The sequence below is a fragment of the Mustelus asterias genome, unplaced genomic scaffold, assembly GCF_964213995.1.
Source record: "Mustelus asterias unplaced genomic scaffold, sMusAst1.hap1.1 HAP1_SCAFFOLD_116, whole genome shotgun sequence".
Lineage (NCBI taxonomy): Eukaryota > Metazoa > Chordata > Chondrichthyes > Carcharhiniformes > Triakidae > Mustelus > Mustelus asterias.
Window position 1 is genome coordinate 408,937 of NW_027590156.1, and position 27,488 is coordinate 436,424.

Below are 27,488 nucleotides of genomic sequence, written 5' to 3' on the forward strand. Positions count from 1 at the left end.
GCTTGGGAGGCAGAAAATGATGAAATCCTATACTACATGCAGAAGACCAGTGGTGGTGATGACCAATCTGAGGATAAGGCAGTTGCTCCAACATCTCATCAAGAAGATCCAATCCAAAATACGCATGAAATGGCGATGCCTGTTTCTGGAAATCCTCTACCTGATGCACCACCCACCACCAGAGTTTCAACCGGCCAGGAAAAGCGCAAGCTGTTGCATCAAACACAATCCATCGAGAGCATTCCAAAAAGGTTTGGTTCTGCCTTTCAATTATCCTAATGAACAATGTTTGCACCTTCATCGCTGCTGACAGATAAACTTAATAAAATACACATTCAGTTGCCTACAAGAGTTAATAAACATTTGCATTGCTAAAAAAAACCAGGTTTCTCATCAGTATGACTGCGCTGGTGTTTTCGCAGGTTGGCTAACCGAGTGAATCCTTTCTCACACTCTGGGCAGGTGAATGGCTTCTCCCCAGTGTGAACTCGCTCATGTGCCAGCAGGTTCGATGAGTGAGTGAATCCCATCCCGCAGTCAGAGCAGAGGAACGGCCTCTCTCCGGTATGAACTCTCCGGTGGTTCAGCAGGTTGTATGAATGAGTGAATCGCTTTCCACAGTCAGAGCAGATGAACGGCCTCTCCCCGGTGTGAATTCGCTGATGTGTCACCAGACTGGATGACTGAGTGAATCCCTTCCCACACACGGGACAGGTGAACTGTCGCTCCCCAGTGTGGTTTCGCTCATGAGCTTTCAGTTCAAATGAGTAACTGAATCCCTTCCCACAGTCCCCACATTTATAGGGTCTTTCTCCAGTGTGAACGTGCTTGTGTTTCAACAGGCCAGATGATCGGCTGTAGCCTTGTCCACACTCAGAGCACGTGTACGGTTTCTCCCCACTCTTAACAGTGCTTTTACCTTCCAGGTTCAAATTCTGATGATACTGAGGTTCTGATGAATTGGGCGACTCTCAGATCCTGATGTGATGTTCAAATTTCCCAACTGCAAATCCTCAACTTCCAATACCCTGTGAAATTGATTTAAAACAGAAAAAAAGGGAGTGAGAGAGAACCCACAAAACTCAAATGCAAGGTGTGAAATTGAGCTGAATGAATCTGGTAATTTGTGGAGCTGGCACTAGGAAAAGATGACCATGAAAACAGCTGGATTGTCATAAAAACCCAACTAGTGTCCTTCAGGCGAGGAAACCTGCTCATGCAGTCTGGGCCTACACCAGGTCTGAACCAACACAAGACTCTGGGATCAATGAGGGGAGCAAGGAAGAGAAAGATAGAGAGGTAGGAGCAGGAAGTATTGAAGGCGAGGCTTTTATGTATCTCCAACTCGACCCGAGCTTTGAAGGAATCATTAGCTCACCCACCTAGAAGGTCCAGATCATCAGGTGTGTGTGAACATGAACACTTCCAGGTCCCCCTCCAAGTAACACACCATCCTATCATGTCTGACATCCAGTGCTCGTTGAGCAGAAATGTCCTCCAATTCAATACTGGGAAGAGGAAAGCCACTGTCTTCAGTGCTTGCAACAAAATCCAGTCCCCACCTACTCTCTCTGTTGTAACTCTTTGAGGCTGAACCAGACAGTTCATTAGCTGGTTGTTAAATTTCATCCCAAGCTGAGGTTCTGATTACATATCACTAAGATTATTATATTAACACCTATAGCAGAGCTGGAGTTATCTTGCAATTAGGCAGAAACAAACCCAAATGAACTGGTTCAGTCTGAATATGATTCACGCCAAAATCCAATCACTGCAGTTACTTGGAATTTGTTGGTGTTTCAGCAGCCCGGATAAGGCAATATATCCCTTCCCACAACAAAGAACAAAGAACAAAGAACAGTACAGCACAGGAAACAGGCCCTTCGGCCCTCCAAGCCTGTGCCGCTCCTTGGTCCAACTAGACCAATCGTTTGTATCCCTCCATTCCCAGGCTGCTCATGTGACTATCCAGGTAAGTCTTAAACAATGTCAGCGTGCCTGCCTCCACCACCCTACTTGGCAGCGCATTCCAGGCCCCCACCACCCTCTGTGTAAAAAACGTCCCTCTGATGTCTGAGTTATACTTCGCCCCTCTCAGCTTGAGCCCATGACCCCTCGTGATCGTCACCTCCGACCTGGGAAAAAGCTTCCCACTGTTCACCCTATCTATACCCTTCATAATCTTGTATACCTCTATTAGATCTCCCCTCATTCTCCGTCTTTCCAAGGAGAACAACCCCAGTCTACCCAATCTCTCCTCATAGCTAAGACCCTCCATACCAGGCAACATCCTGGTAAACCTTCTCTGCACTCTCTCCAATGCCTCCACGTCCTTCTGGTAGTGCGGCGACCAGAACTGGATGCAGTACTCCAAATGTGGCCTAACCAGCGTTCTATACAGCTGCATCATCAGACTCCAGCTTTTATACTCTATACCCCGTCCTATAAAGGCAAGCATACCATATGCCTTCTTCACCACCTTCTCCACCTGTGTTGCCACCTTCAAGGATTTGTGGACTTGCACACCCAGGTCCCTCTGTGTTTCTATACTACTGATGACTCTGCCATTTATTGTATAACTCCTCCCTACATTATTTCTTCCAAAATGCATCACTTCGCATTTATCCGGATTAAATTCCATCTGCCACCTCTCCGCCCAATTTTCCAGCCTATCTATATCCTGCTGTATTGCCCGACAATGCTCTTCGCTATCCGCAATTCCAGCCATCTTCGTGTCATCCGCAAACTTGCTGATTACACCAGTTACACCTTCTTCCAAATCATTTATATATATCACAAATAGCAGAGGTCCCAGTACAGAGCCCTGCGGAACACCACTGGTCACAGACCTCCAGCCGGAAAAAGACCCTTCGACCACTACCCTCTGTCCCCTATGGCCAAGCCAGTTCTCCACCCATCTAGCCACTTCTCCTTGTATCCCATGAGCCTTAACCTTCTTAACCAGCCTGCCATGTGGGACCTTGTCAAATGCCTTACTGAAATCCATATAGACGACATCCACGGCCCTTCCTTCATCAACCGTTTTTGTCACTTCCTCAAAAAACTCCACCAAATTTGTAAGGCACGACCTCCCTCTCACAAAACCATGCTGTCTGTCACTAATGAGATTGTTCCGTTCTAAATGCATATACATCCTGTCTCTAAGAATCCTCTCCAACAACTTCCCCACCACGGACGTCAAGCTCACCGGCCTATAATTTCCTGGGTTATCCCTGCTACCCTTCTTAAACAACGGGACCACATTCGCTATCCTCCAATCCTCAGGGACCTCACCCGTGTCCAAAGAAGCGACAAAGATTTCCGTCAGAGGCCCAGCAATTTCACCTCTCGTCTCCCTGAGCAGTCGAGGATAGATGCCATCAGGCCCTGGGGCTTTGTCAGTTTTAATGTTCCCTAAAAAACCTAACACTTCCTCTCTTGTAATGGAGATTTTCTCTAACGGGTCAACACCTCCCTCCGAGACACTCCCGGTTAACACGCCCCTCTCCTTCGTGAATACCGATGCAAAGTATTCATTTAGGATCTCCCCTATTCCCTTGGGTTCTAAGCATAATTCCCCTCCTTTGTCCCTGAGAGGTCCGATTTTCTCCCTGACAACTCTTTTGTTCCTAACGTATGAATAGAATGCCTTAGGATTCTCCATAATCCTGCCTGCCAAGAACATCTCGTGACCTCTTTTTGCCCTTCTAACTCCCCGTTTGAGATCTTTCCTACTCTCTCTGTATTCCTCCAGAGCTCCATCTGTTTTCAGTTGCCTGGACTTAACGTACGCCTCCCTTTTCATTTTAATCAGAGCAGGTGAACTGCCTCTTCCCAGTGTGACTGCGTCGATGAGTTTCCAACTTGGTTTGATATTTGAGTCCCTTCCCACAGTCCCCACATTTCCATGCCATCTCCCTATTGTGACTACAATTATGTTCCAAAAGGCCAGATGATTGGTTGAAAACTTATCCACACCTCACAACACGTTCACAGTTACTCTCCACTGTGAACGCAGTAAATAGTCTCACAACACCAGGTTAAAGTCCAACAGGTTTATTTGTTAGCACGAGCTTTTGGAGCACTGCTCCTTCATCAGGTGAGTGCCTGAATATGACTAGACACTCACCTGATGAAGGAGCAACGCTCCGAAAGCTCATGCTACCAAATAAACCTGTTGCACTTTCACCTGGTGTTGTGAGGCTACTTACTGTGCCCACCCCAATCCAATGCCGGCAACTCCACATCGTGGCTACCACTGTGAACGGTGCTCTTTCCTTCGATATTAAAAATACAATAATATTCAGACTACAATAAATTGGCCGACTCCATCATGTGATGTTTGGTTTCAAATCTTCCTTTCTAAAATCCTGTGTTTTCTTACTGTCTCTGCTGCCACTCTGCCTTATCAGACATCTGGCTCTGGGCAAACCAGGGTAGTCATGATGTGGAGATGCCGGCGTTGGACTGGGGTAAACACAGTAAGGAGTCTAACAACACCAGGTTAAAGTCCTTTGTTAGACTCCATACCAGGGTAATGCAGGGTCAGATTACCCGGGTCAGAGGGTTGATGCAGTTTGACAGACAAGTTGTCTTCATTCTGAACAATGGGGAACAAGCTCCTCCCACTCATTGTCAACATTGCCCCCGACAAAGATGGCGGCAGCGCCTGCGTCCTGTTGCACATTGCCCCTAACAAAGATGCCCGACGCAGATTGACATTCCCACGGACAGAGTGGCAGCAGTCAGCCCAGGCCCAACACTACAAGTTGCGGCCCCATTTCGGACGAACAGAGGGACCGATACGTTCTTCTCCAGGGTGTGAGTTTGAACAACATGTTTACAAAGCCTCTCCACCCACCTGCCAGATCCATCGCTCTCTGCGCACCACACTTCACCTCGTTTCATCTCGGATCCGACTTCTAACCGTCCGGCCCTCCCCATTACCCGCACTGCGCATGCTTCAGGTTCCGCCCCTCATTCACTCCGATTGTTTGGAGGACCAGCCGCTCCCGCTCGGTCCTCCAGCCCCGCCCCCTATTCCTATTGGCCCTGAGCTGCCGTCAATCAGTCACTGGGCATTGTGACGTTGGGCATGCGCAGTGCGGCTCATATCCAGGGACAGGCGCTTGTTTGTCTGATCTTCAGGCGGGAAGGAGGTGGATAAGCGGAGGCAGCGTTAGGGGCAGTGGGTGGGAGGGGAGGCCTCAACATTCAGAGGAAACTCCATTCATCAGGGCCTGGATATCATCAGCCTTTGAATTTAAGTGTTGAGTTCCAGCTCATTACCGCTTACTGTGAGAAAAAAACCTTCCTCATTGTCCCCCGTGTCTCTTTCCAAAATCTTAAAACTGTGTTCATAAGTTCGGAAGAGATAGAAGCAGAATTAGGCCATTTGGCCCATCGAGTCCGCTCTGTCATTCGATCATGGTTGATATGCTCCTCATCCCCATTTTCCTGCCTTCTCCCCATAATTCTTCAACCCATTACCAATTAAAAATCTGTCTAACTTCTCCTTAAATTTACTCAGTGTCCCAGCATCCACCACACTTTGGAGTGGATTCACAACCCTTTGGGAGAAGTAGTTTCTCCTCAACTCTATTTTAAATTTGCTACCCCTTATTTTAAGACTATGACCTCTCTTCCTAGGAGGAAGCAGGCTTGGAGGGCCGAAGGGCCTGTTCCTGTGCTGTAATTTTCTTTGTTCTTTGTTGCTCCACAAGAGGAAGCATCCACTCCACGTCTACTTTATCCATACCTTTTATCAACCTATATATCTTAATCTGATCTCCCCTTATTCTTCTAAATTCCACAGAGTATAGGCCTAAACTGTTCAATATCTCTTCACACAACAAAGTCCTCATGTCTTCAATCAATCTGGTGAACCTCCTCTGAACTGCCTCCAATGCTGCTATATCTTTCCTATTTTGTAAGATAGATTCCAAGATGGCGCCGGAGCGAGGCGACTTCTTGCAAGCTGTGCCCAGCATACCTTCTAATTCTATCTTTTACTCTCGTTCTATGCTGCTAAAATTTCATTCTAACTCTTTTAAACTCTCTAACAATGCTTGAATGCAATTTCTTACACCCTAGCTATGACTGTAACACTACATTCTGCACTCTCTCCTTTCCTTCTCTATGAACGGTATGTTTTGTCTGTATAACGTGCAAGAAACAATACTTTTCACTGTATGTTAATACATGTGACAATAAATCAAATCAAATCAAATCGATAATGAGAGCTCATCTTTTCCTTCATCCCTGGAACCAATCTGGTAAATGGTCTCTCCCCAGTGTGAACTCACCGATCTGTCAGCAGGTTGACCGCACCCCCAAATAAAAGACAATGTGGAACTTGGTACACAACAAGTGGTTGAGTTGAACAGCATGAATACATTGAAGGGGAAGCTAGATACATAATAAGGGAGAAAGAAATAGAAGGATATGCTGAAGGGGGCGGGGGGGGGGGGTGGGGAGATGAAGAGGGGTGGGTGGAGGCTCATGTGGAGCATAAATACTGACACAGACCGATTGAGCCGGCTGGCCTGGCCCTGTGATGTAGACTCACTGGAACAGAGACAAATGTATTTATTTGAGATCTGACTGCAGTGGTAGATGCAGAATCTATCAGATAAATTCAGGCCAGTCTTAAGGATCATGGTGTTGTGATCTCAGTGAAAACAGAGTGGAGCAGCCACAACATCTCGGTTATGATGAACATTCATCTTCTGAAAGCCCTTGTGTTGCCGTGACAATGTGTGTCTGTGAAAGCTGGACCATCGAAAAGAGTGACGAGGCTCCAATAAAAGTGTTTGAAATGAAAGGACTCAGACGATTATTCCGTGTGTCACGGACGGCAAAGTGGATGAATGAGTGGGTGCTGGAGAAAGCTGGTGTTCACTGGAACCTGTTTGAGGCTCTGACATCCAGGAAGCTCACCTATTTTGGACAGGTGTTGTGAATAGGGAGGGAGTGTTTGGAAAAAGAGGTAATGTGAGACAGAACACCTGGAAAATGTGTGCAAGGAAGGCCCGAGATGTGTGGATAATATCAGAATGTGGACCGACCTCTCGATGGGACAGGCAGTGAGAGCAGCTGAGAAATCAGTGGAGAAAGATTGTTCAGAGCGCGGCCAACCCTCAGAACGAGGACGGATGAGCGACAAGACACCTGTAGTGAGAGGAAAAAGACTATTTATTATCCAGGATAAAATTAATGTACTCGATAGAAACTAGGAGCAGGCCATTCGTGTCTGCTCCACCATTCAATATGATCATGGCTGATCCTCGATCTCAATACCATATTCTCCCCATACCACCTGAAGCCATTAAAATCTAAAACAAAAATGATCTCTTCCTTGAACATATTCAGTGACTTGGATTCCACAGCCTTCTGTGGTAGAGAATTCCACAAGTTCACTACCCTTTGAGTTAAGAATTTTTTCCTCATCTCAGTCTCATCTGACATCTGCTTTTGTGGATCATTTCAGTGGAAATGTGCCTTCGCTCAAAGGGAATCAGCCACTGGAATGAAAATTGAGAGACCGGTCAGTCCAGCAGAAAGAAACCCTCTGACCCCCACACTTCACCAACTGTCAGAATGAACATGCTTCAGTTCTGGATGTGATTTACAGCAGCAATAAGAGCAGAATCCAACCCCTGTAATCACTTGTGAACTCGTTGGTGTTTCAGCAAGCTGGATAACTGAGTGAATCCCTTCCCACACACAGAGCAGGTAAATGGCTTCTCTCCAGTGTGGACTCGCTGGTGTGAGAGCAGGGTGCATAACTGAGTGAATCCCTTCCCACAGTTAGAGCAGGTGAATGGTCTCTCCCCAGTGTGAACTCGCTGGTGTATCAGCAGCGTGGATGACCGAGTGAATCCCTTCCCACAATCAGAACAGGTAAATGGTCTCTCTCCAGTGTGAACTCGTTGGTGTGTCTGCAGGGTAGATAAATCACTGAATCCCTTCTCACACTCTGAGCAGGTAAATGGCCTCTCCCCAGTGTGAACTCGCTGGTGTCTCAGCAGGTGGGATGACCGAATGAACCCCTTTCCACACACAGAGCAGGTGAATGGCTTCTCCCCAGTGTGAACTCGCTGATGTGCCCGCAGGGTGGCTAGCTGGGTGAATCCCTTCCCACAACTGGAGCAGGTGAATGGTCTCTCTCCAGTGTGAACTCTCTGGTGTGTCAGCAGGGTGGATAACCGAGAGAATCCCTTCCCACAATTGGAGCAGATGAACGGTCTCTCCCCAGTGTGAACTCTCTTGTGTCTCAGCAGGCTGGAGGAATCTCCGAATCCTTTCCCACACACGGAGCAGGTGAACGGCTTCTCTCCAGTGTGAACGCGTTGGTGCGTCAGCAGATGGGATGACTGAGTGAATCCCTTCCCACAATTGGAACAGGTGAACAGTCTCTCCCCAGTGTGAACTCGCTGGTGTTTCAGCAAGTTGGAAGACTGATTGAATCCTTTCCCACAATTGGAGCAGGTGAATGGTCTCTCCCCAGTGTGAACTCTCTGGTGTGTCAGCAGGGTGGAGGAATCTCCGAATCCTTTCCCACACACGGAGCAGGTGAACGGTTTCTCCCCAGTGTGACTGCGTCGATGTGTTTCCAGCACAGACGGGAATCTGAATCCCTTTCCACAATCCCCACATTTCCACGGTTTTCCCATGGTGTGGGTGTCTGCGTCTTGGTGCTTTTCCTGTCACTTTGATGGTTAAACAGGCAATGGTTTCCCTCTCCTGATGAGTGACTCCATCAGAGCTTGATGTGAAGTTTTGTTTGAGATTTCTGTTGGCAAATCCTCCCCTTTTAATATCCTGTAAAAGGAGTTTACAAATGTCATCACAGTCAGTACAGCTCAGAAACTCAGCACAGACAATCCTAGTTGCTGTGGAACATTCTTTCCTCACTGGCTTAAAGTGAATAATGAGTTTAAAATATCATAGCGAGTCAGGAAATCAATCAAAATGCTCACAAAAGAGTGGAATTTATCTCCAGATGTACAGAAATCAGAAATAGTGAAATTATGTTCAATTCATACAGAATTTTAAGAACCAGTAGAATCCCTGCAGAGCAGAAAGAGGCTCTTCAGCCCATCAAGTCTGCACTGATGACTCGGATAAATGAATGTGATTCAATCCTGGATGTGATTAACAGCAGCAATAACAGCAGAATCCAACCCTTGTCATCACTTGTGAACTCGCTGGTGTCTCAGCAGGTGCAATGACTGAGTGAATCCCTTTCCATAGTCAGAACAGGTAAATGGCCCCTCACCAACGTGAACTCACCGATGTGTCAGCAGGTGGAATGACCGACTGAATCCCTTCCCACACACAATGCAGGTGAACGGCCTTTCCTCAGTGTGAACTTGCTGGTGAATCACACCAGCCCCAGAGCCATGGAATCTCGCTCAGATAACAGAGCACAGCACTAACAATTCTGAACTGTAGATGAGTGTTCAATAATACTCACCTCTGGAACAATTCCACTGTTTTCAAATTTAAACTTGCTGCTGGAGCCTGCAGCTGGAAAGATGTCAGAAGCACTGGAGTCAGAGACAAATTGCAGTCTCTAAATCCTCTAACTCCCTGTAAAAGCAGATTACAAGAGTCATACGTCAACTATGGTTTGAAATTACGAGATAAACATTTTTCTTCGTTTGAGATTGGTGTGTAAATCCTCCCCTTCTAAACCCCTGGAAAAGGAGTTTCCAAAATCCATCATTCAGTCCAGGATAGAAATATGGAATATTCTCTCCTCCTGTTTCCTGATGTAAGATTACTTAAGATCAATATGTTTACATTGGGAGTAGTTCAGACAAGGTGCGCTAAGCTGATTCGGGACACAAATGTGTTTGTTTTATGAAGAAAGTTTGGACAGGGTGCATCCATAATCATTGAATTTTAGAGAAATGAGAGATGAACTTCTTGAAGCATAAAAGATTATCTGGGTGCTTGACAAAATAAATCCTGAAATGATGTTTCTCCTCAACGGTGAATCTAGAACAGCAGGTCATTTAAAAATAAAGCTCTAAGACAAAGATGCTTGCCACTTGAACACACCACCCTGACTTCCTGTCCACACGTCTGTCCTTGGCCTTTTGCAATGTTCACGTGAACCCCAAAGCAAACCAAAAGGACAGTACCTCATCTTCCGAATGGGCACTTTACAGCCTTCCAAATTGAACATTGAGTGAACAACTTTAAAGCGTGAACTCTCCCCTCCACCGTCACCGAATTTCCATTAGTTTTACTTAATTTTGTTTCATCTTTTCATCTCATTCATCCATTTATATCATCTTTCTTTCTCTCTTCCATTTTTCCACTTCCCCATTCCCACTCTCCTTCTTCTGCCTCCCCCCTCCAGGCCCACTGCCTTAACCATCTATATCTCTGTTCTGCCATTCAAAACATTCTGATCTCTTAACGGACAGTGCTAACCACTGTGCCACCGTGGGCGGCACGGTGACACACTGGTTAGCACTGCTGTCTCACAGCGCCAGGGACCTGGGTTCAATTCCCAGCTTGGGTCACTGTCTGTGTGGAGTTTGCATGTTCTCCCCATGTCTGCGTGGGTTTCCTCTGGGTGCTCCAGTTTCCTCCCACAGTCCAAAGATATGCAGGTTAGGTGGATTGGCCATGCTAAATTGCCCCTTAGTGTTAGGGGGACTAGCTTGGTAAGTGCATGGGGTTATGGGGATAGGGCCTGGGTGGGATTGTGATCGGTGCAGACTCGATGGGCCAAACGGCCGCCTTCTGCACTGTAGGATTCTATGATTCTCTGATTTTCAGCAACTTCTCAGCCGTCTTTACCCTCATTTCCATTCCCTTGGTCCCATTCCACTTCCCCATTTCATAGTATGAATCTTTTCTGATTCTCTTTGTCCTTAGCTCTGATGAAGGCTCATCCAGACTGGAAACATTGGCTCTATTCTCTCCTCACAGAAGCTGTCAGACCTGCATTGTCTGCTTTAGCTCCGCCCTGATTTTCCAGCATTGTCTGCTTTAGCTCCGCCCACTGACCGCGCATGCGCCCTGCTCCCCGCTGAACAAAGATGGCGGCCGCTGCCCTGGGCCTGATCCCGGATAAAATCCCCGCAGCTGCAAACCCGGGGCCCTCAGGCTCTGATTTCGGCCTTGTGGGCTACAGCGGGTGTTTATGAAGCCTCCGCTCCCTCCCCACCCCGACCCCCGGCTCCATTCCTCCCTCCACCCCACCGACTCTCACCCGCTAAAAAAAGCATCTCTCGCACTCGCACTCTCAGGGCTCCGAGCAAAGTGACACTTTACTAAATTAACACTGCGCATGTTCCAGCGACAGCATCGCGCGTGCGTACGGCTTCCAATGGAGTGAATAGAACACTTTCACACCCGCAGCGAATGCTGGGTGATAACTGCACCATTGAAATCTCAAAAAGTTAATACAAAATAAAATTGTTAACATTTGAGATAAATTAACAAAATATTGTGAATTGGTGATCTGCTGTGCTCCATTTCTGGAAGTTCTGCTGTGGATCACACAGAGATATCAAAGCTTTTATACCGTTTCTCCTCTCCTTCCTTGATGGTGCTGATTCTGGCTGGGTTCAATCGTGATGTGGAGATGCTGGCGTTGGACTGGGGTAAACACAGTAAGAAGTCTCACAGATTAAAGTCCAACAGGTTTATTTGGTAGCACAGGCTTTCGGAGTGGTCCTCCTTCAGGTGAGTGAAGAGTTGTGTTCACAAACAGGGCATTCATAGACACAGACTCAATTTACAAGATAATGGTTGGAATGCGAGTCTTTACAGGTAATCAAGTCTTTACAGGTACAGACAATGTGAGTGGAGAGAGGGTTAAGCACAGGTTAAAGAGGTGTGAATTATCTTCAGCCAGGACAGTTAGTGAGATTTTGCAAGCCCAGGCAAGTCATGGGGGTTACAGATAGTGTGACATGAACTCAAGATCCCGGTTGAGGCCATCCTCATGTGTGCGGAATTTGGCTATCAGTTTTTGCTCGGCAATTCTGCGTTGTCGTGTGTCGTGAAGGCCGCCTTGGAGAACGCTTACCCGAAGATCAGAGGTTGAATGCCTGTGAGTGTTCCCCGACAGGAAGAGAACACTCCTGCCTGGTGATTGTTGAACGGTGTTCATTCATCCATTGTTGTAGCATCTGCATGGTCTCGCCAATATACCATGCCTCGGGACATCCTTTCCTGCATTGTATCAGGTAGACAACGTTGGCCGAGTCGCAAGAGTATGTACCGTGTACTTAGTGGTTGGTATTCACACGTGAGATGATGGTATCCTTGTCGATGATCCGGCACGTCTTGCAGGGGTTGCTGTGGCAGGGTGGTGTGGTGTCTTGGTCACTCCTGAAGGCTGGGTAGTTTGCTGCGGACAATGGTCTGTTTGAGGTGCGTCAATGCCAGATTAATCAGCCGCACTCACAAGAGAGCCCCGAACGTCACCCAAGCACGATGCAATGCCATCCTCACTCTCAAGATCAACCGCAACATTGTCATCAAACCAGCAGACAAAGGAGGAGCCACTGTCATACTGAACAGAATGAATTACTGCAAAGAAGTGTGTCAACATTGAACAACAAAGATCACTACAGACAGTTATCTGCAGATCCGACCAAAGAACACACCTGTCAATGCAACAGACAGATCAAGACCTTTGATTCAGACCTCCAAAGCACCCTCCGTGCTCTCATCCCACGTATTCCCCGGGTTGGAGATCTCTACTGCCTCCCGAAGATACACAGGCCAACACACGCAGTTGTCCCATCATATCAGGCAATGGGACCCTGCGTGAGAACCTCTCCGGCTACATCAAGGGCATCCTGAAACGCATTGTACAAAGAACCCCAGCTTCTGTCATGACACTACGGACTTCCGACAGAATCTCAGCACACATGGTGCACAAAGAACAAAGAACAGTACAGCACAGGAAACAGGCCCTTCGGCCCTCCAAGCCTGTGCCGCTCCTTGGTCCAACTAGACCAATCGTTTGTATCCCTCCATTCCCAGGCTGCTCATGTGACTATCCAAGTAAGTCTTAAACGATGTCAGCGTGCCTGCCTCCACCAGCCTACTTGGCAGCGCATTCCAGGCCCCCACCACCCTCTGTGTAAAAAACGTCCCTCTGATATCTGAGTTATACTTCGCCCCTCTCAGCTTGAGCCCATGGCCCCTCGTGATCGTCACCTCCGACCTGGGAAAAAGCTTCCCACTGTTCACCCTATCTATACCCTTCATAATCTTGTACACCTCTATTAGATCTCCCCTCATTCTCCGTCTTTCCAAGGAGAACAACCCCAGTCTACCCAATCTCTCCTCATAGCTAAGACCCTCCATACCAGGCAACATCCTGGTAAACCTTCTCTGCACTCTCTCCAACGCCTCCACGTCCTTCTGGTAGTGCGGCGACCAGAACTGGACGCAGTACTCCAAATGTGGCCTAACCAGCGTTCTATACAGCTGCATCATCAGACTCCAGCTTTTATACTCTATACCCCGTCCTATAAAGGCAAGCATACCATATGCCTTCTTCACCACCTTCTCTACCTGTGTTGCCACCTTCAAGGATTTGTGGACTTGCACACCTAGGTCCCTCTGTGTTTCTATACTTCTGATGACTCTGCCATTTATTGTATAACTCCTCCCTGCATTATTTCTTCCAAAATGCATCACTTCGCATTTCTCCGGATTAAACTCCATCTGCCTCCTCTCCGCCCAATTTTCCAGCCTATTTATATCCTGCTGTATTGCCCGACAATACTCTTCACTATCCGCAAGTTCAGCCATCTTCATGTCATCCGCAAACTTGCTGATTACACCAGTTACACCTTCTTCCAAATCATTTATGTATATCACAAATAGCAGAGGTCCCAGTACAGAGCCCTGCGGAACACCACTGGTCACAGACCTCCAGCCGGAAAAAGACCCTTCGACCACTACCCTCTGTCTCCTATGGCCAAGCCAGTTCTCCACCCATCTAGCCACTTCTCCTTGTATCCCATGAGCCTTAACCTTCTTAACCAACCTGCCATGTGGGACTTTGTCAAATGCCTTACTGAAATCCATATAGACGACATCCACGGCCCTTCCTTCATCAACCATTTTTCTCACTTCCTCAAAAAACTCCACCAAATTTGTAAGGCACGACCACCCTCTTACAAAACCATGCTGTCTGTCACAAATGAGATTGTTCCGTTCTATATGCACATACATCCTGTCTCTAAGAATCCTCTCCAACAACTTCCCTACCACGGACATCAAGCTCACCGGCCTATAATTTCCTGGGTTATCCCTGCTACCCTTCTAAAACAACGGGACCACATTCGCTATCCTCCAATCCTCAGGGACCTCACCCGTGTCCAAAGAAGCGACAAAGATTTCCGTCAGAGGCCCAGCAATTTCATCTCTCGTCTCCTTGAGCAGTCGAGGATAGATGCCATCAGGCCCTGGGGCTTTGTCAGTTTTAATGTTCCCTAAAAAACCTAACACTTCCTCTCTTGTAATGGAGATTTTCTCTAACGGGTCAACACCTCCCTCCGAGACACTCCCGGTTAACACGCCCCTCTCCTTCGTGAATACCAATGCAAAGTATTCACTTAGGATCTCCCCTATTCCCTTGGGTTCTAAGCATAATTCCCCTCCTTTGTCCCTGAGAGGTCCGATTTTCTCCCTGACAACTCTTTTGTTCCTAACGTATGAATAGAATGCCTTAGGATTCTCCTTAATCCTGCCTGCCAAGAACATCTCGTGACCTCTTTTTGCCCTTCTAACTCCCCGTTTGAGTTCTTTCCTACTCTCTCTGTATTCCTCCAGAGCTCCATCTGTTTTCAGTTGCCTGTACTTAACGTACGCCTCCCTTTTCATTTTAATCAGATCCTCAATTTCCCTGGTTATCCACGGCTCTCGAATCCTACCTTTCCTATCTTTCCTTTTTACAGGCACATGCCTATCCTGCAGCCTTATCAATAGTTCCTTAAAATGTGTGTGTGATTCAGTCTGTATTACTGTACCACTGTGTGTGTGTGTGAGTCAGTGTGCATTACTGAGTGTGTGTGGGTCAGTGTGTATCATTGTGTGTGTGTGTGTGTGTGTGTGTGTCAGTGTGTATCACTGTGTGTGTGTGGGTCAGTCTGCATCACTGTGTGTGTGTGTCAGTATGCATGACTGTGCGTGTGTGTGGGGCAGTGTGTATCACTGTGTGTGTGTCAGTGTGTATCACTGTTTGTGTGTGGTCAGTGTGTATCACTGTGTGTGTGCACGTGTGTGTGTCAATGAGTATCACTGTGTGTGTATGTATCAGTGTGCATCACTGTGTGTGTGGGGGTCAGTGTCTATTACTATGACTGTGTGTGTGTGTGTGGTTCAGTTTGCATTACTGAGTGTGTGTGGATCAGTCTGCATCACTGTGTGTGTGTGTGTGTCAGTGTGTATCACTGTGTGTGTGTGTGTGTGTGTGTGTGTGTGTGTGTGTGTGTGTCAGTGTGCATCACTGTGTATGTGTGTGGGTCAGTGAGTATCACTGTTTGTATGTGTCAGTGTGTATCACTGTGTGTGTGCATCAGTGTTTATCACTGTGTGTATGTGTGTGTCAGTGAGTATCACTGTAAGTGTGTGGATCAGTGTGCATCACTGTGTGTGTGTGTCAGTGAGCATCACTGTGTGTATGTGTGTGTCAGTGTGTATCACTGTAAGTGTGTCAGTGTGTATCACTGTGTGTGTGTGTCAGTGTGTGACACTGTGTGTGTGTGTGTGTGTGTGTCAGTGTGCATCACTGTGTGTGGGTCAGTGTGCATCACTGTGTGTGTTAGTGTGTATCACTGTGTGTGTGTGTGTGTGTGTCAGTGTGTATCACTGTGTGTGTGCGTGGGTCAGTGTGTATCATTGTGTGTGTGCGCGTGTGTCAGTGTGTATCACTGTGTGTGTGTGTGAGGATCAGTGTGCATCACTGTGTATGTGTGTGGGTCAGTGAGTATCACTGTTTGTATGTGTCAGTGTGTATCACTGTGTGTGTGCATCAGTGTTTATCACTGTGTGTATGTGTGTGTCAGTGAGTATCACTGTAAGTGTGTGGATCAGTGTGCATCACAGTGTGTGTGTCAATGTGCATCACTGTGTGTATGTGTGTGTCAGTGTGTATCACTGTAAGTGTGTCAGTGTGCATCACTGTGTGTGTGTGTGTCAGTGTGTGTCACTGTGTGTGTGTGTGTCATTGTGCATCACTGTGTGTGTGGGTCAGTGTGCATCACTGTGTGTGTTAGTGTATATCACTGTGTATGTGTGTTTTAGTGTGCATCACTGTGTGTGGGTCAGTATGTATCACTGTGTGTCTGTGTCAGTGTGCATCACTTTGCGTGTTTGTGTGTGTGGGTCAGTGTGTATCACTGTGTGTGTGTGAGTCAGTTTGTAACACAGTGTGTGTGAGGGTCAGTGTGAACCACTGTGTGTGTGTGTCAGTGTGTATCACTGTTTGTGTGTGGGTCAGTATGTATCACTGTGTGTGAGTGTGTGTGTGTGTGTGTGTGTGTGGATCAGTGTGCATCACTGTGTGTGTGTCAGTGTGCATCACTGTGTGTGTGTATCAGTGTGTATCACTGTTTGTGTGTGGGTCAGTGTGTATTACTGTGTGTGGTGTGTGAGTGTGCATCACTGTGTGTGTGTATATCAGTGTGCATCACTGTGTGTTTGTGGGTCTGTGTGTATCACTGTGTGTGTGCGTGTGTGTGTCAGTGTGCATCACTGTGTGTGTGTGGGGGTCAGTGTGTAAACCTGTCTGTGTGTGTCAGTGTGTATCACTTTGTGTGTGTGTTTCAGTGTGTTTGTGTGTGTGTTTGTGTGTGTGTGTGTGTGTGTCAGTGTGCATTAGTGTGTGTGTGGGTCAGTGTGCATCACTGTGTGTGTTAGTGTGTACACCTATGTATGTGTGTGTGTGTTTCAGTGTGCAAAACCGTGTGTTTGGGTCAGTATGTATCACTGTGTGTGTCAGTGTGCATCACAATGCGTGTGTGTGTGTGTGTCCTTCACTTTGTGTGTGTGGGTCAGTGTGTATCACTGTGTGTGTGTGAGTCAGTTTGTAACACAGTGTGTGTGAGGGTCAGTGTGAACCACTGTGTGTGTGTGCATCACTGTGTGTGTGTGGGTAAGTGTGTATCACTGTTTGTGTGTGTCAGTGTGTATCACTGTTTGTGTGTGGGTCAGTATGTATCACTGTGTGTGAATGTGTGTGTGTGTGTGTGTGTGTGTGTATGTGTGTATGTGTGTGTGTGTGTCTGTGTGTGTGTGTGTCATTGTGCATCACTGTGTGTGTGGGTCAGTGTGCATCACTGTGTGTGTTAGTGTGTATCACTGTGTATGTGTGTTTCAGTGTGCATCACTGTGTGTGTGGGTCAGTATGTATCACTGTGTGTGTGCATCACTTTGCGTGTGTGTGTGTGTGAGTCAGTTTGTAACACAGTGTGTGTGAGGGTCAGTGTGAACCACTGTGTGTGTGTGTCAGTGTGTATCACTGTTTGTGTGTGGGTCAGTATGTATCACTGTGTGTGTGTGTGTGTGTGTGTGTGTGTGTGTGTGTGTGTGGATCAGTGTGCATCACTGTGTGTGTGTCAGTGTGCATCACTGTGTGTGTGTATCAGTGTGTATCACTGTTTGTGTGTGGGTCAGTGTGTATTACTGTGTGTGGTGTGTGAGTGTGCATCACTGTGTGTGTGTATATCAGTGTGCATCACTGTGTGTTTGTGGGTCTGTGTGTATCACTGTGTGTGTGCGTGTGTGTGGCAGTGTGCATCACTGGGTGTGTGTGGGTCAGTGTGTAAAACTGTCTGTGTGTGTCAGTGTGTATCACTGTTTGTGTGTGGGTAAGTTTGTATCACTGTATGTGTGTCAGTGTGTATCACTGTGTGTGTGTGTTTCAGTGTGTTTGTGTGTGTGTGTGTGTGTGTGTGTGTCAGTGTGCATTAGTGTGTGTGTGGGTCAGTGTGCATCACTGTGTGTGTTCGTGTGTATACCTATGTATGTGTGTGTGTGTTTCAGTGTGCAAAACCGTGTGTTTGGGTCAGTATGTATCACTGTGTGTGTCAGTGTGCATCACAATGCGTGTGTGTGTGTGTCCTTCACTTTGTGTGTGTGGGTCAGTGTGTATCACTGTGTGTGTGTGAGTCAGTTTGTAACACAGTGTGTGTGAGGGTCAGTGTGAACCACTGTGTGTGTGTGCATCACTGTGTGTGTGTGGGTAAGTGTGTATCACTGTTTGTGTGTGTCAGTGTGTCTCACTGTTTGTGTGTGGGTCAGTATGTATCACTGTGTGTGAATGTGTGTGTGTGTGTGTGTATGTGTGTGTGTGTGTGTGTGTGTGTGTATGTGTGGATCAGTGTGCATCACTGTGTGTGTGTACCAGTGTGTATCACTGTTTGTGTGTGGGTCAGTGTGTATTACTGTGTGTGTGTGTCAGTGTGCATCACTGTGTGTGTGTGGGTCAGTGTGTATCACTGTGTGTGTGTGTGTGTCAGTGTGTATCACTGTGTGTGTGTGTGTGTGTGTGTCAGTGTGTATCACTGTTTGTGTGTGGGTCAGTGTGTATCACTGTGAGTGTGCGTGTGTGTGGGTCAGTGTGTATCACTGTGTGTGTGCGTGTGTGTGTGTCAGTGTGTATCACTGTTTGTGTATCAGTGTGCAGCACTGTGCATCACTGTGTGTGTGTGGGTCAGTCTGTATTACTGTATCACTGTGTGTGTGTGTGTGTGTGGGTCAGTGTGCATTACTGAGTGTGTGTGGATCAGTGTGTGTGTGAGTGTCAGTGTGTATCACTGTGTGTGAGTGTGTGTGTGTGTGGATCAGTGTGCATCCCTGTGTGTGTGTGTGTGTGTGTGTGTGTTTGTGTGTGGATCAGTGTGTGTGTGGATCAGTGTGTATCACTGTTTGTGTGTGGGTCAGTGTGTATTAACGTGTGTGCGTGTGTGAGTGTGCATCACTGTGTGTGTGTATCAGTGTGCATCACTGTGTGTGTGTGGGTCAGTGTGTATCACTGTGTGTGTGCGTGTGTGTGTGTCAGTGTGTATCACTGTGTGTGTGTGGGTCAGTCTGTATTACTGTATCACTGTGTGCGTGTGTCAGTGTGTATCACTGTGTGTGTGCGTGTCAGTGTGTATCAACGTTTGTGTGTGGGTCAGTGTGTATCACTGTGTGTGTGCATGTGTGTGGGTCAGTGTGTATCACTGTGTGTGTGTGGGTCAGTCTGCATCACTGTGTGAACAAAGAACAAAGAACAAAGAACAGTACAGCACAGGAAACAGGCCCTTCGGCCCTCCAAGCCTGTGCCGCTCCTTGGTCCAACGAGACCAATCGTTTGTATCCCTCCATTCCCAGGCTGCTCATGTGACTATCCAAGTAAGTCTTAAACGATGTCAGCGTGCCTGCCTCCACCAGCCTACTTGGCAGCGCATTCCAGGCCCTCACCACCCTCTGTGTAAAAAACGTCCCTCTGATATCTGAGTTATACTTCGCCCCTCTCAGCTTGAGCCCGTGACCCCTCGTGATCGTCACCTCCGACCTGGGAAAAAGCTTCCCACTGTTCACCCTATCTATACCCTTCATAATCTTGTACACCTCTATTAGATCTCCCCTCATTCTCCGTCTTTCCAAGGAGAACAACCCCAGTTTACCCAATCTCTCCTCATAGCTAAGACCCTCCATACCAGGCAACATCCTGGTAAACCTTCTCTGCACTCTCTCTAACGCCTCCACGTCCTTCTGGTAGTGCGGCGACCAGAACTGGACGCAGTACTCCAAATGTGGCCTAACCAGCGTTCTATACAGCTGCATCATCAGACTCCAGCTTTTATATTCTATACCCCGTCCTATAAAGGCAAGCATACCATATGCCTTCTTCACCACCTTCTCCACCTGTGTTGCCACCTTCAAGGATTTGTGGACTTGCACACCTCGGTCCCTCTGTGTTTCTATACTCCTGCTGACTCTGCCATTTATTGTATAACTCCTCCTTGCATTATTTCTTCCAAAATGCATCACTTCGCATTTCTCCGGATTAAACTCCATCTGCCTCCTCTCCGCCCAATTTTCCAGCCTATTTATATCCTGCTGTATTGCCCGACAATACTCTTCACTATCCGCAAGTTCAGCCATCTTCGTGTCATCCGCAAACTTGCTGATTACACCAGTTACACCTTCTTCCAAATCATTTATGTATATCACAAATAGCAGAGGTCCCAGTACAGAGCCCTGCGGAACACCACTGGTCACAGACCTCCAGCCGGAAAAAGACCCTTCGACCACTACCCTCTGTCTCCTATGGCCAAGCCAGTTCTCCACCCATCTAGCCACTTCTCCTTGTATCCCATGAGCCTTAACCTTCTTAACCAACCTGCCATGTGGGACTTTGTCAAATGCCTTACTGAAATCCATATAGACGACATCCACGGCCCTTCCTTCATCAACCATTTTTCTCACTTCCTCAAAAAACTCCACCAAATTTGTAAGGCACGACCACCCTCTTACAAAACCATGCTGTCTGTCACAAATGAGATTGTTCCGTTCTATATGCACATACATCCTGTCTCTAAGAATCCTCTCCAACAACTTCCCTACCACGGACATCAAGCTCACCGGCCTATAATTTCCTGGGTTATCCCTGCTACCCTTCTAAAACAACGGGACCACATTCGCTATCCTCCAATCCTCAGGGACCTCACCCGTGTCCAAAGAAGCGACAAAGATTTCCGTCAGAGGCCCAGCAATTTAATCTCTCGTCTCCTTGAGCAGTCGAGGATAGATGCCATCAGGCCCTGGGGCTTTGTCAGTTTTAATGTTCCCTAAAAAACCTAACACTTCCTCTCTTGTAATGGAGATTTTCTCTAACGGGTCAACACCTCCCTCCGAGACACTCCCGGTTAACACGCCCCTCTCCTTCGTGAATACCAATGCAAAGTATTCATTTAGGATCTCCCCTATTCCCTTGGGTTCTAAGCATAATTCCCCTCCTTTGTCCCTGAGAGGTCCGATTTTCTCCCTGACAACTCTTTTGTTCCTAACGTATGAATAGAATGCCTTAGCATTCTCCTTAATCCTGCCTGCCAGGAGCATCTCGTGACCTCTTTTTGCCCTTCTAACTCCCCGTTTGAGTTCTTTCCTACTCTCTCTGTATTCCTCCAGAGCTCCATCTGTTTTCAGTTGCCTGTACTTAACGTACGCCTCCCTTTTCATTTTAATCAGATCCTCAATTTCCCTGGTTATCCACGGCTCTCGAATGCTACCTTTCCTATCTTTCCTTTTTACGGGCACATGCCTATCCTGCAGCCTTATCAATAGTTCCTTAAAATGTGTGTGTGATTCAGTCTGTATTACTGTACCACTGTGTGTGTGTGTGGGTCAGTGTGCATTACTGAGTGTGTGTGGGTCAGTGTGTATCATTGTGTGTGTGTGTGTGTGTGTGTGCGTGTGTGTGTGTCAGTGTGTATCACTGTGTGTGTGTGGGTCAGTCTGCATCACTGTGTGTGTGTGTCAGTATGCATGACTGTGCGTGTGTGTGGGGCAGTGTGTATCACTGTGTGTGTGTGTCAGTGTGTATCACTGTTTGTGTGTGGTCAGTGTTTATCACTGTGTGTGTGCACGTGTGTGTGTCAGTGTGTATCACTGTGTGTGTATGTATCAGTGTGCATCACTGTGTGTGTGGGGGTCAGTGTCTATTACTATGACTGTGTGTGTGTGGTTCAGTTTGCATTACTGAGTGTGTGTGGATCAGTCTGCATCACTGTGTGTGTGTGTGTGTGTCAGTGTGTATCACTGTGTGTGTGTGTGTGTGTGTGTGTCAGTGTGCTTCACTGTGTATGTGTGTGGGTCAGTGAGTATCACTGTTTGTATGTGTCAGTGTGTAACACTGTGTGTGTGCATCAGTGTTTATCACTGTGTGTATGTGTGTGTCAGTGAGTATCACTGTGTGTATGTGTGTGTCAGTGTGTATCTGTAAGTGTGTCAGTGTGTATCACTGTGCGTGTGTGTGTCAGTGTGTGACACTGTGTGTGTGTGTGTGTCAGTGTGCATCACTGTGTGTATGTGTGTCAGTGTGTATCTGTAAGTGTGTCAGTGTGTATCACTGTGTGTGTGTGTGTCAGTGTGTGACACTGTGTGTGTGTGTGTGTGTGTGTGTGTCAGTGTGCATCACTGTGTGTGGGTCAGTGTGCATCACTGTGTGTGTTAGTGTGTATCACTGTGTGTGTGTGTGTGTCAGTGTGTATCACTGTGTGTGTGTGTCAGTATGCATCACTGTGCGTGTGTGTGTCAGTGTGTATCACAGTGTGTGTGTGTCAATGTGTATCACTGTTTGTGTGTGGTCAGTGTGTATCACTGTGTGTGTGCACGTGTGTGTGTCAGTGTGTATCATTGTGTGTGTATGTATCAGTGTGCATCACTGTGTGTGGGGGGTCAGTGTGTATTACTCTGACTGTGTGTGTGTGTGGTTCAGTTTGCATTACTGAGTGTGTGTGGATCAGTCTGCATCACTGTGTGTGTGTGTGTGTTTCAGTGTTTATCACTGTGTGTGTGTGGATCAGTGTGCATCACTGTGTGTGTGTGGGTCAGTGTGTATCACTCTGTTTGTGTGTGTGTGTGTGTGTGTGTGTGTGTGTGTGTTTGAGTGTGCATCACTGTGTGTGTGAGGGTTAGTATGTATCACTGTGTGTGTTGTGTGTCAGTGTGTATCACCGTGTGTGCGTCAGTGTGCATCTGTGTGAGTCAGTGTGTATCACTGTGTGTGTGTGTGTGTGTGTGTCAGTGTGTATCACTGTGTGTGTGTGGTTCAGTCTGCATCACTGTGTGTGTGTGTCAGTATGCATCACTGTGCGTGTGTGTGGGGCAGTGTGTATCACAGTGTGTGTGTGTCAGTGTGTATCACTGTTTGTGTGTGGTCAGTATGTATCACTGTGTGTGTGCACGTGTGTGTGTCAGTGTGTATCATTGTGTGTGTGTGTGTCAGTGTGCATCACTGTGCTTGTGTGTGTGTCAGTGTGCATCACTGTGTGTGTGCGTGGGTCAGTGTGTATCATTGTGTGTGTGCGCGTGTGTCAGTGTGTATCACTGTGTGTGTGTGTGTGTGTGTGTGTGTGCGTCTGTGTGTGTGTGTGGGTCAGTGAGTATCACTGTTTGTATGTGTCAGTGTGTATCACTGTGTGTGTGCATCAGTGTTTATCACTGTGTGTATGTGTGTGTCAGTGAGTATCACTGTAAGTGTGTGGATCAGTGTGCATCACTGTGTGTGTGTGTCAGTGTGCATCACTGTGTGTATGTGTGTGTCAGTGTGTATCACTGTACGTGTGTCAGTGTGCATGACTGTGTGTATGTGTGTGTCAGTGTGTATCACTGTACGTGTGTCAGTGTGTATCACTGTGTGTGTGTGGGTCAGTGTGCATCACTGTGTGTGTGTGTGTGTCAGTGTGTAACACTGTGTGTGTGGGTCAGTGTGCATCACTGTTTGTGTGTGTCATTATGCATCAATGTGTGTGTGTGTGTGTGTGTCAGCGTGTATCGCTGTGTGTTTGTGTCAGTGTGTATCACTGTGTGTGTATGTATGTCTGTGTGGATCACTGTGTGTGTGTGGGTCAGTGTGGATCACTGTCTGTGTGGGTCAGTGTGCATCACTGTGTGTGTGGGGGTCAGTGTGCATCACTGTGTGTGTGTGGGTCAGTGTGCATCACTGTGTGTGTGGGCCAGTGTGCTTCACTGTGTGTGTGTGGGTCAGTGTGTATCACTGTGTGTGTGTGGGTTAGTGTGCATCACTGTTTGTGTGTGCGTCAGTGTGCATCACTATGTGTGTGTGTGTCTGTCAGTGTGTATCACTGTGTGTTTGTGTGTCAGTGCGCATCACTGTGTGTGTGTGGGTCAGTGTGGATCACTGTGTGTATGTGGGTCAGTGAGCATCAATGTGTGTGTCTGGGTCAGTGTGCATCACTGTCTGTGTGTGGGTCACTGTCCATCACTGTGTGTGTGTGGCTCAGTGAGGATCACTGTGTGTGTTTGTGTCAGTGTGCATCACTGTGTGTTTATGTGTCACTGTGTATCACTGTGTGTGTGTGGGTCAGTGTGTATCACTGTGTGTGTTTGGGTCAAAGTGTATCACTGTGTGTGTTTGGGTCAGTGTGTATCAGTGTGTGTGTTTGTGGTTCAGTGTGCATCAGTGTGTGTGTGTGTGTCAGTATGTATCACTGTGTGTGTGTGTGTCAGTGTGCATCACTGTGTGTGTGCGAGTTAGCGTGGATCACTGTGTGTGTGGGTCAGTGTGCATCAATGTGTGTGTGTTTGTAAGTGTGCATCACTGTGTGTGTGGGGGTCAGTGTGTATCACTGTGTGTGTGTGGGTCAGTGCGTATCACTGTGTGTGTGTGGGTCAGTGTGCATCACTGTGTTTGTGTGGGTCAGTGTGCATCACTGTGAGTGTTTGCGTCAGTGTGTATTACTTGTGAGTGTGTGGGTCTGTGTGCATCACTGTGTGTGCGTGTGTCAGAGTGCATCATTCTGTGTTTGTTGTTCAGTGTGCATCACTGTGTGTGTGTGGTTCAGTGTGCATCACTGTGTGCGTGTGGTTCAGTGTGCATCACTGTGTGTGTCTGGGTCAGTGTAGATCACGTTGTGTGTGTGTGTGTTTGTCAGTGTGTATCACTGTGTGTGTTTGTCAGTGTGCATCACTGTGACTGTTTGGGTCAGTGTGCATCACTGTGTGTGTGTGACTCAGTGTGCATCACTGTGCGTGTGTAGGTCAGTGTGTATCACAGTGTGTGTGTGGGTCAGTGTGCATCACTGTGTGTGTGTGGTTCAGTGTGCATCACTGTGTGTGTCTGGGTCAGTGTGGATCACTGTGTGTGTGTGTGTGTGTGTGTGTGTGTCAGTGAGCATCACTGTGTGTGTGTGTGGTTCAGTGCGTATCCCTGTGTGTGTGTGGGACAGTGTGGATTACTGTGTGTGTGTGGGTCAGTGTGTATCACTGTGTGTGTGTTGGTCAGTGTGTATCACTGTGTGTGTGTGTTTGTAAGGGTGCATCACTGTGTGTGTATGGGTCAGTGTGTATCACTGTGCGTGTGTGTCTGTGGTTCAGTGTGCATCACTGTGTGTGTGTGTGTGTGTCAATATGTATCACTGTGTGTGTGTGGTTCAGTGGGCATCATTGTGTGTGTGTGTGTCAGTGTGTATCACTGTGTGTATGTGTATCAGTGTGGAACACTGTGTGTGTGTGGGTCAGTGTGGAACACTGTGTGTGTGTGGGTCAGTGCGCATCACTGTGTGTGTGGGGGGGCCAATGTGCTTCACTGTGTGTGTGTGTCAGTGTGCATCACTGTGCGTGTGTCGGTCAGTGTGTATCACTGTATGTGTGTGGGTCAGTGGACATCACTGTTTGTGTGTGCGTCAGTATGCATCACTGTGTGTGTGTGTGTGTGAGTGTGTATCGCTGCGTGTTTGTGTGTGTGTGTGTATCACTGTGTGTATGTGTGTCAGTGTGGATCACTGTGTGTGTCTGGGTCAGCGTGTATCACTGTGTGAGTGTGTATCACTGTGTGTGTGTGGGCCAATGTGGATCACTGTGTGTTTGTGGTCAGTGTGGATCACTGTATGTGTTTGTGTGTGTGTCAGTGTGTATCACTGTGTGTGTGTTTGGGTCAGTGAGCATCACTGTGCGCGTGTGTGTGTGTGGGTCAGTGAGCATCACTGTGTGTGTGTTCATAAGTGTGCATCACTGTGTGTGTGGGTCAGTGAGCATCACAGTTTGTGTGTGGGTCAATCTCTCTCTGTAACTCAGCTTCTCAAGTCCCGGCAACATCCTTGTGAAGCTTCTCTGCACTCTTTCAACCTTATTTACATCCTTCCTGTGACAAGGTGACCAAAACTGTAAACAATACTCCAAATTCGGCCTCACCAATGCCTTATATAACCTGACCATAACACTCCAACTTTTATACTCGATACTCCGATTTATAAAGGCCAATGTACCAAAGGCACTCTTTACGACACTATCCACCTGTGACGTCACATTTAGGGAATTCTGTACCTGTCTTCCCAGATTCCTCTGTTCAACTGCACTCTTCAGAGTCCGATCATTTACCCTGTACGTTCTTCTTTGGTTTCTCCTTCCAATGTGCAATATCTCACACTTGTCTGCATTAAATTCCATTTGCCATTTCTCAGCCCATTTTTCTCGTTGGTCCAAATCCACCTGCAAGCTCTGAAAACCTTCCTCACTGTCCACTGCACCTCCAATCTTTGTATCATCAGCACACTTGCTGATCCAATTTACCACATTATCATCCAGATCATTGATATAGATGACAAACAACAATGGACCCAACACCGATCCCTGCGGCACACCAGTAGTCACAGGCCTCCACTCAGAGAAGCAATCCTCCACAACCACTCTCTGGCTTCTTCCATTGAGCCAGTGTCTAATCCAATTTACTACCTCCCCATGTATACCCAGCGACTGAAACTTCCTCACTAACCTCCCATGAGGGACCTTGTCAAAGGCCTTGCTGAAATCCAGGTAGACAACATCCACCGCCTTCCCTTCATCCACTTTCCTGGTAACCTCCTCGAAAAACTCTAATAGATTGGTCAAACATGACCTACCACGCACAAAGCCATGTTGACTCTCCCTAATCAGTCCCTGTCAATCCAAATATTTGTAGATCCTATCCCTTATCACACCTTCCAATAACTTGCCCACCACCGACGTCAAACCTACTGGCCTATAATTTCCCGGATTTCTTTTGGAACCATTTTTAAACAACGGAACAACATGAGCCACCCTCCAATCATCCGGCACCTCCCCCGTGAATACTGACATTTTAAATATGTCTGCCAGGGCCCCTGCAAGTTCAGCACTAGCTTCCCTCAAGGTCCGTGGGAACACACTGTCTGGTACTGGGGATTTATCCACTCTGATTTGCCTCACGACAGCGAGCACCTCCTCCCCTTTAATCTGTAAAAGTTCCATGACCTCCCTACCTGTTTGTACTATTTCCGTAGACTCCATGCCCGTTTCCTCAGTAAATACGGATGCAAAAAAACCATTCAGTATCTCCCCCATCTCTTTTGGTTCCATACACAGTCTACCACTCTGGTCTTCAAGAGGACCAATTTTATCCCTCACTATCCTTTTGATCCTGACATACCTGTAGAAGCTCTTTGGATTTTCCTTCACTCTGTCTGCCAAAGCAACCTCATGAATTATTTTAGCCTTCCTGATTTCCCTCTTAAGTAGCTTCTTGCACTTTTTATACTCCTCGAGCATCTGATCTGTTCCTTGCTGCCTGTACATTTCATACAAATCTCTCTTCCTCTTAATCAGTGTTACACTCTCCCTCGAGAACCAAGGTTCCTTATTCCTATTTACTTTGCCTTTAATCCTGCCAGGAACATACAAACTCTGCACTCTCAAAATTTCTCCTTTGAAGGCCTCCCACTTTCCATTTACATCCTTACCAGAGAACA

At 47.3% G+C, this 27,488-nt stretch overlaps 1 protein-coding gene across 1 annotated transcript in view; it reads right to left on the reverse strand.

Moving 5' to 3' along the window:
• Window positions 1-371: 371 nt before the first annotated feature.
• LOC144484577 (uncharacterized) overlaps window positions 372-27,488 on the reverse strand; it is a 172,591-nt gene continuing 145,474 nt past the window's right edge. Inside the window, 2 exon segments of the mRNA XM_078203059.1 lie at window positions 372-900; window positions 7,669-8,545. Of these exon segments, the coding sequence (XP_078059185.1) occupies window positions 372-900; window positions 7,669-8,545 (1,406 nt within the window).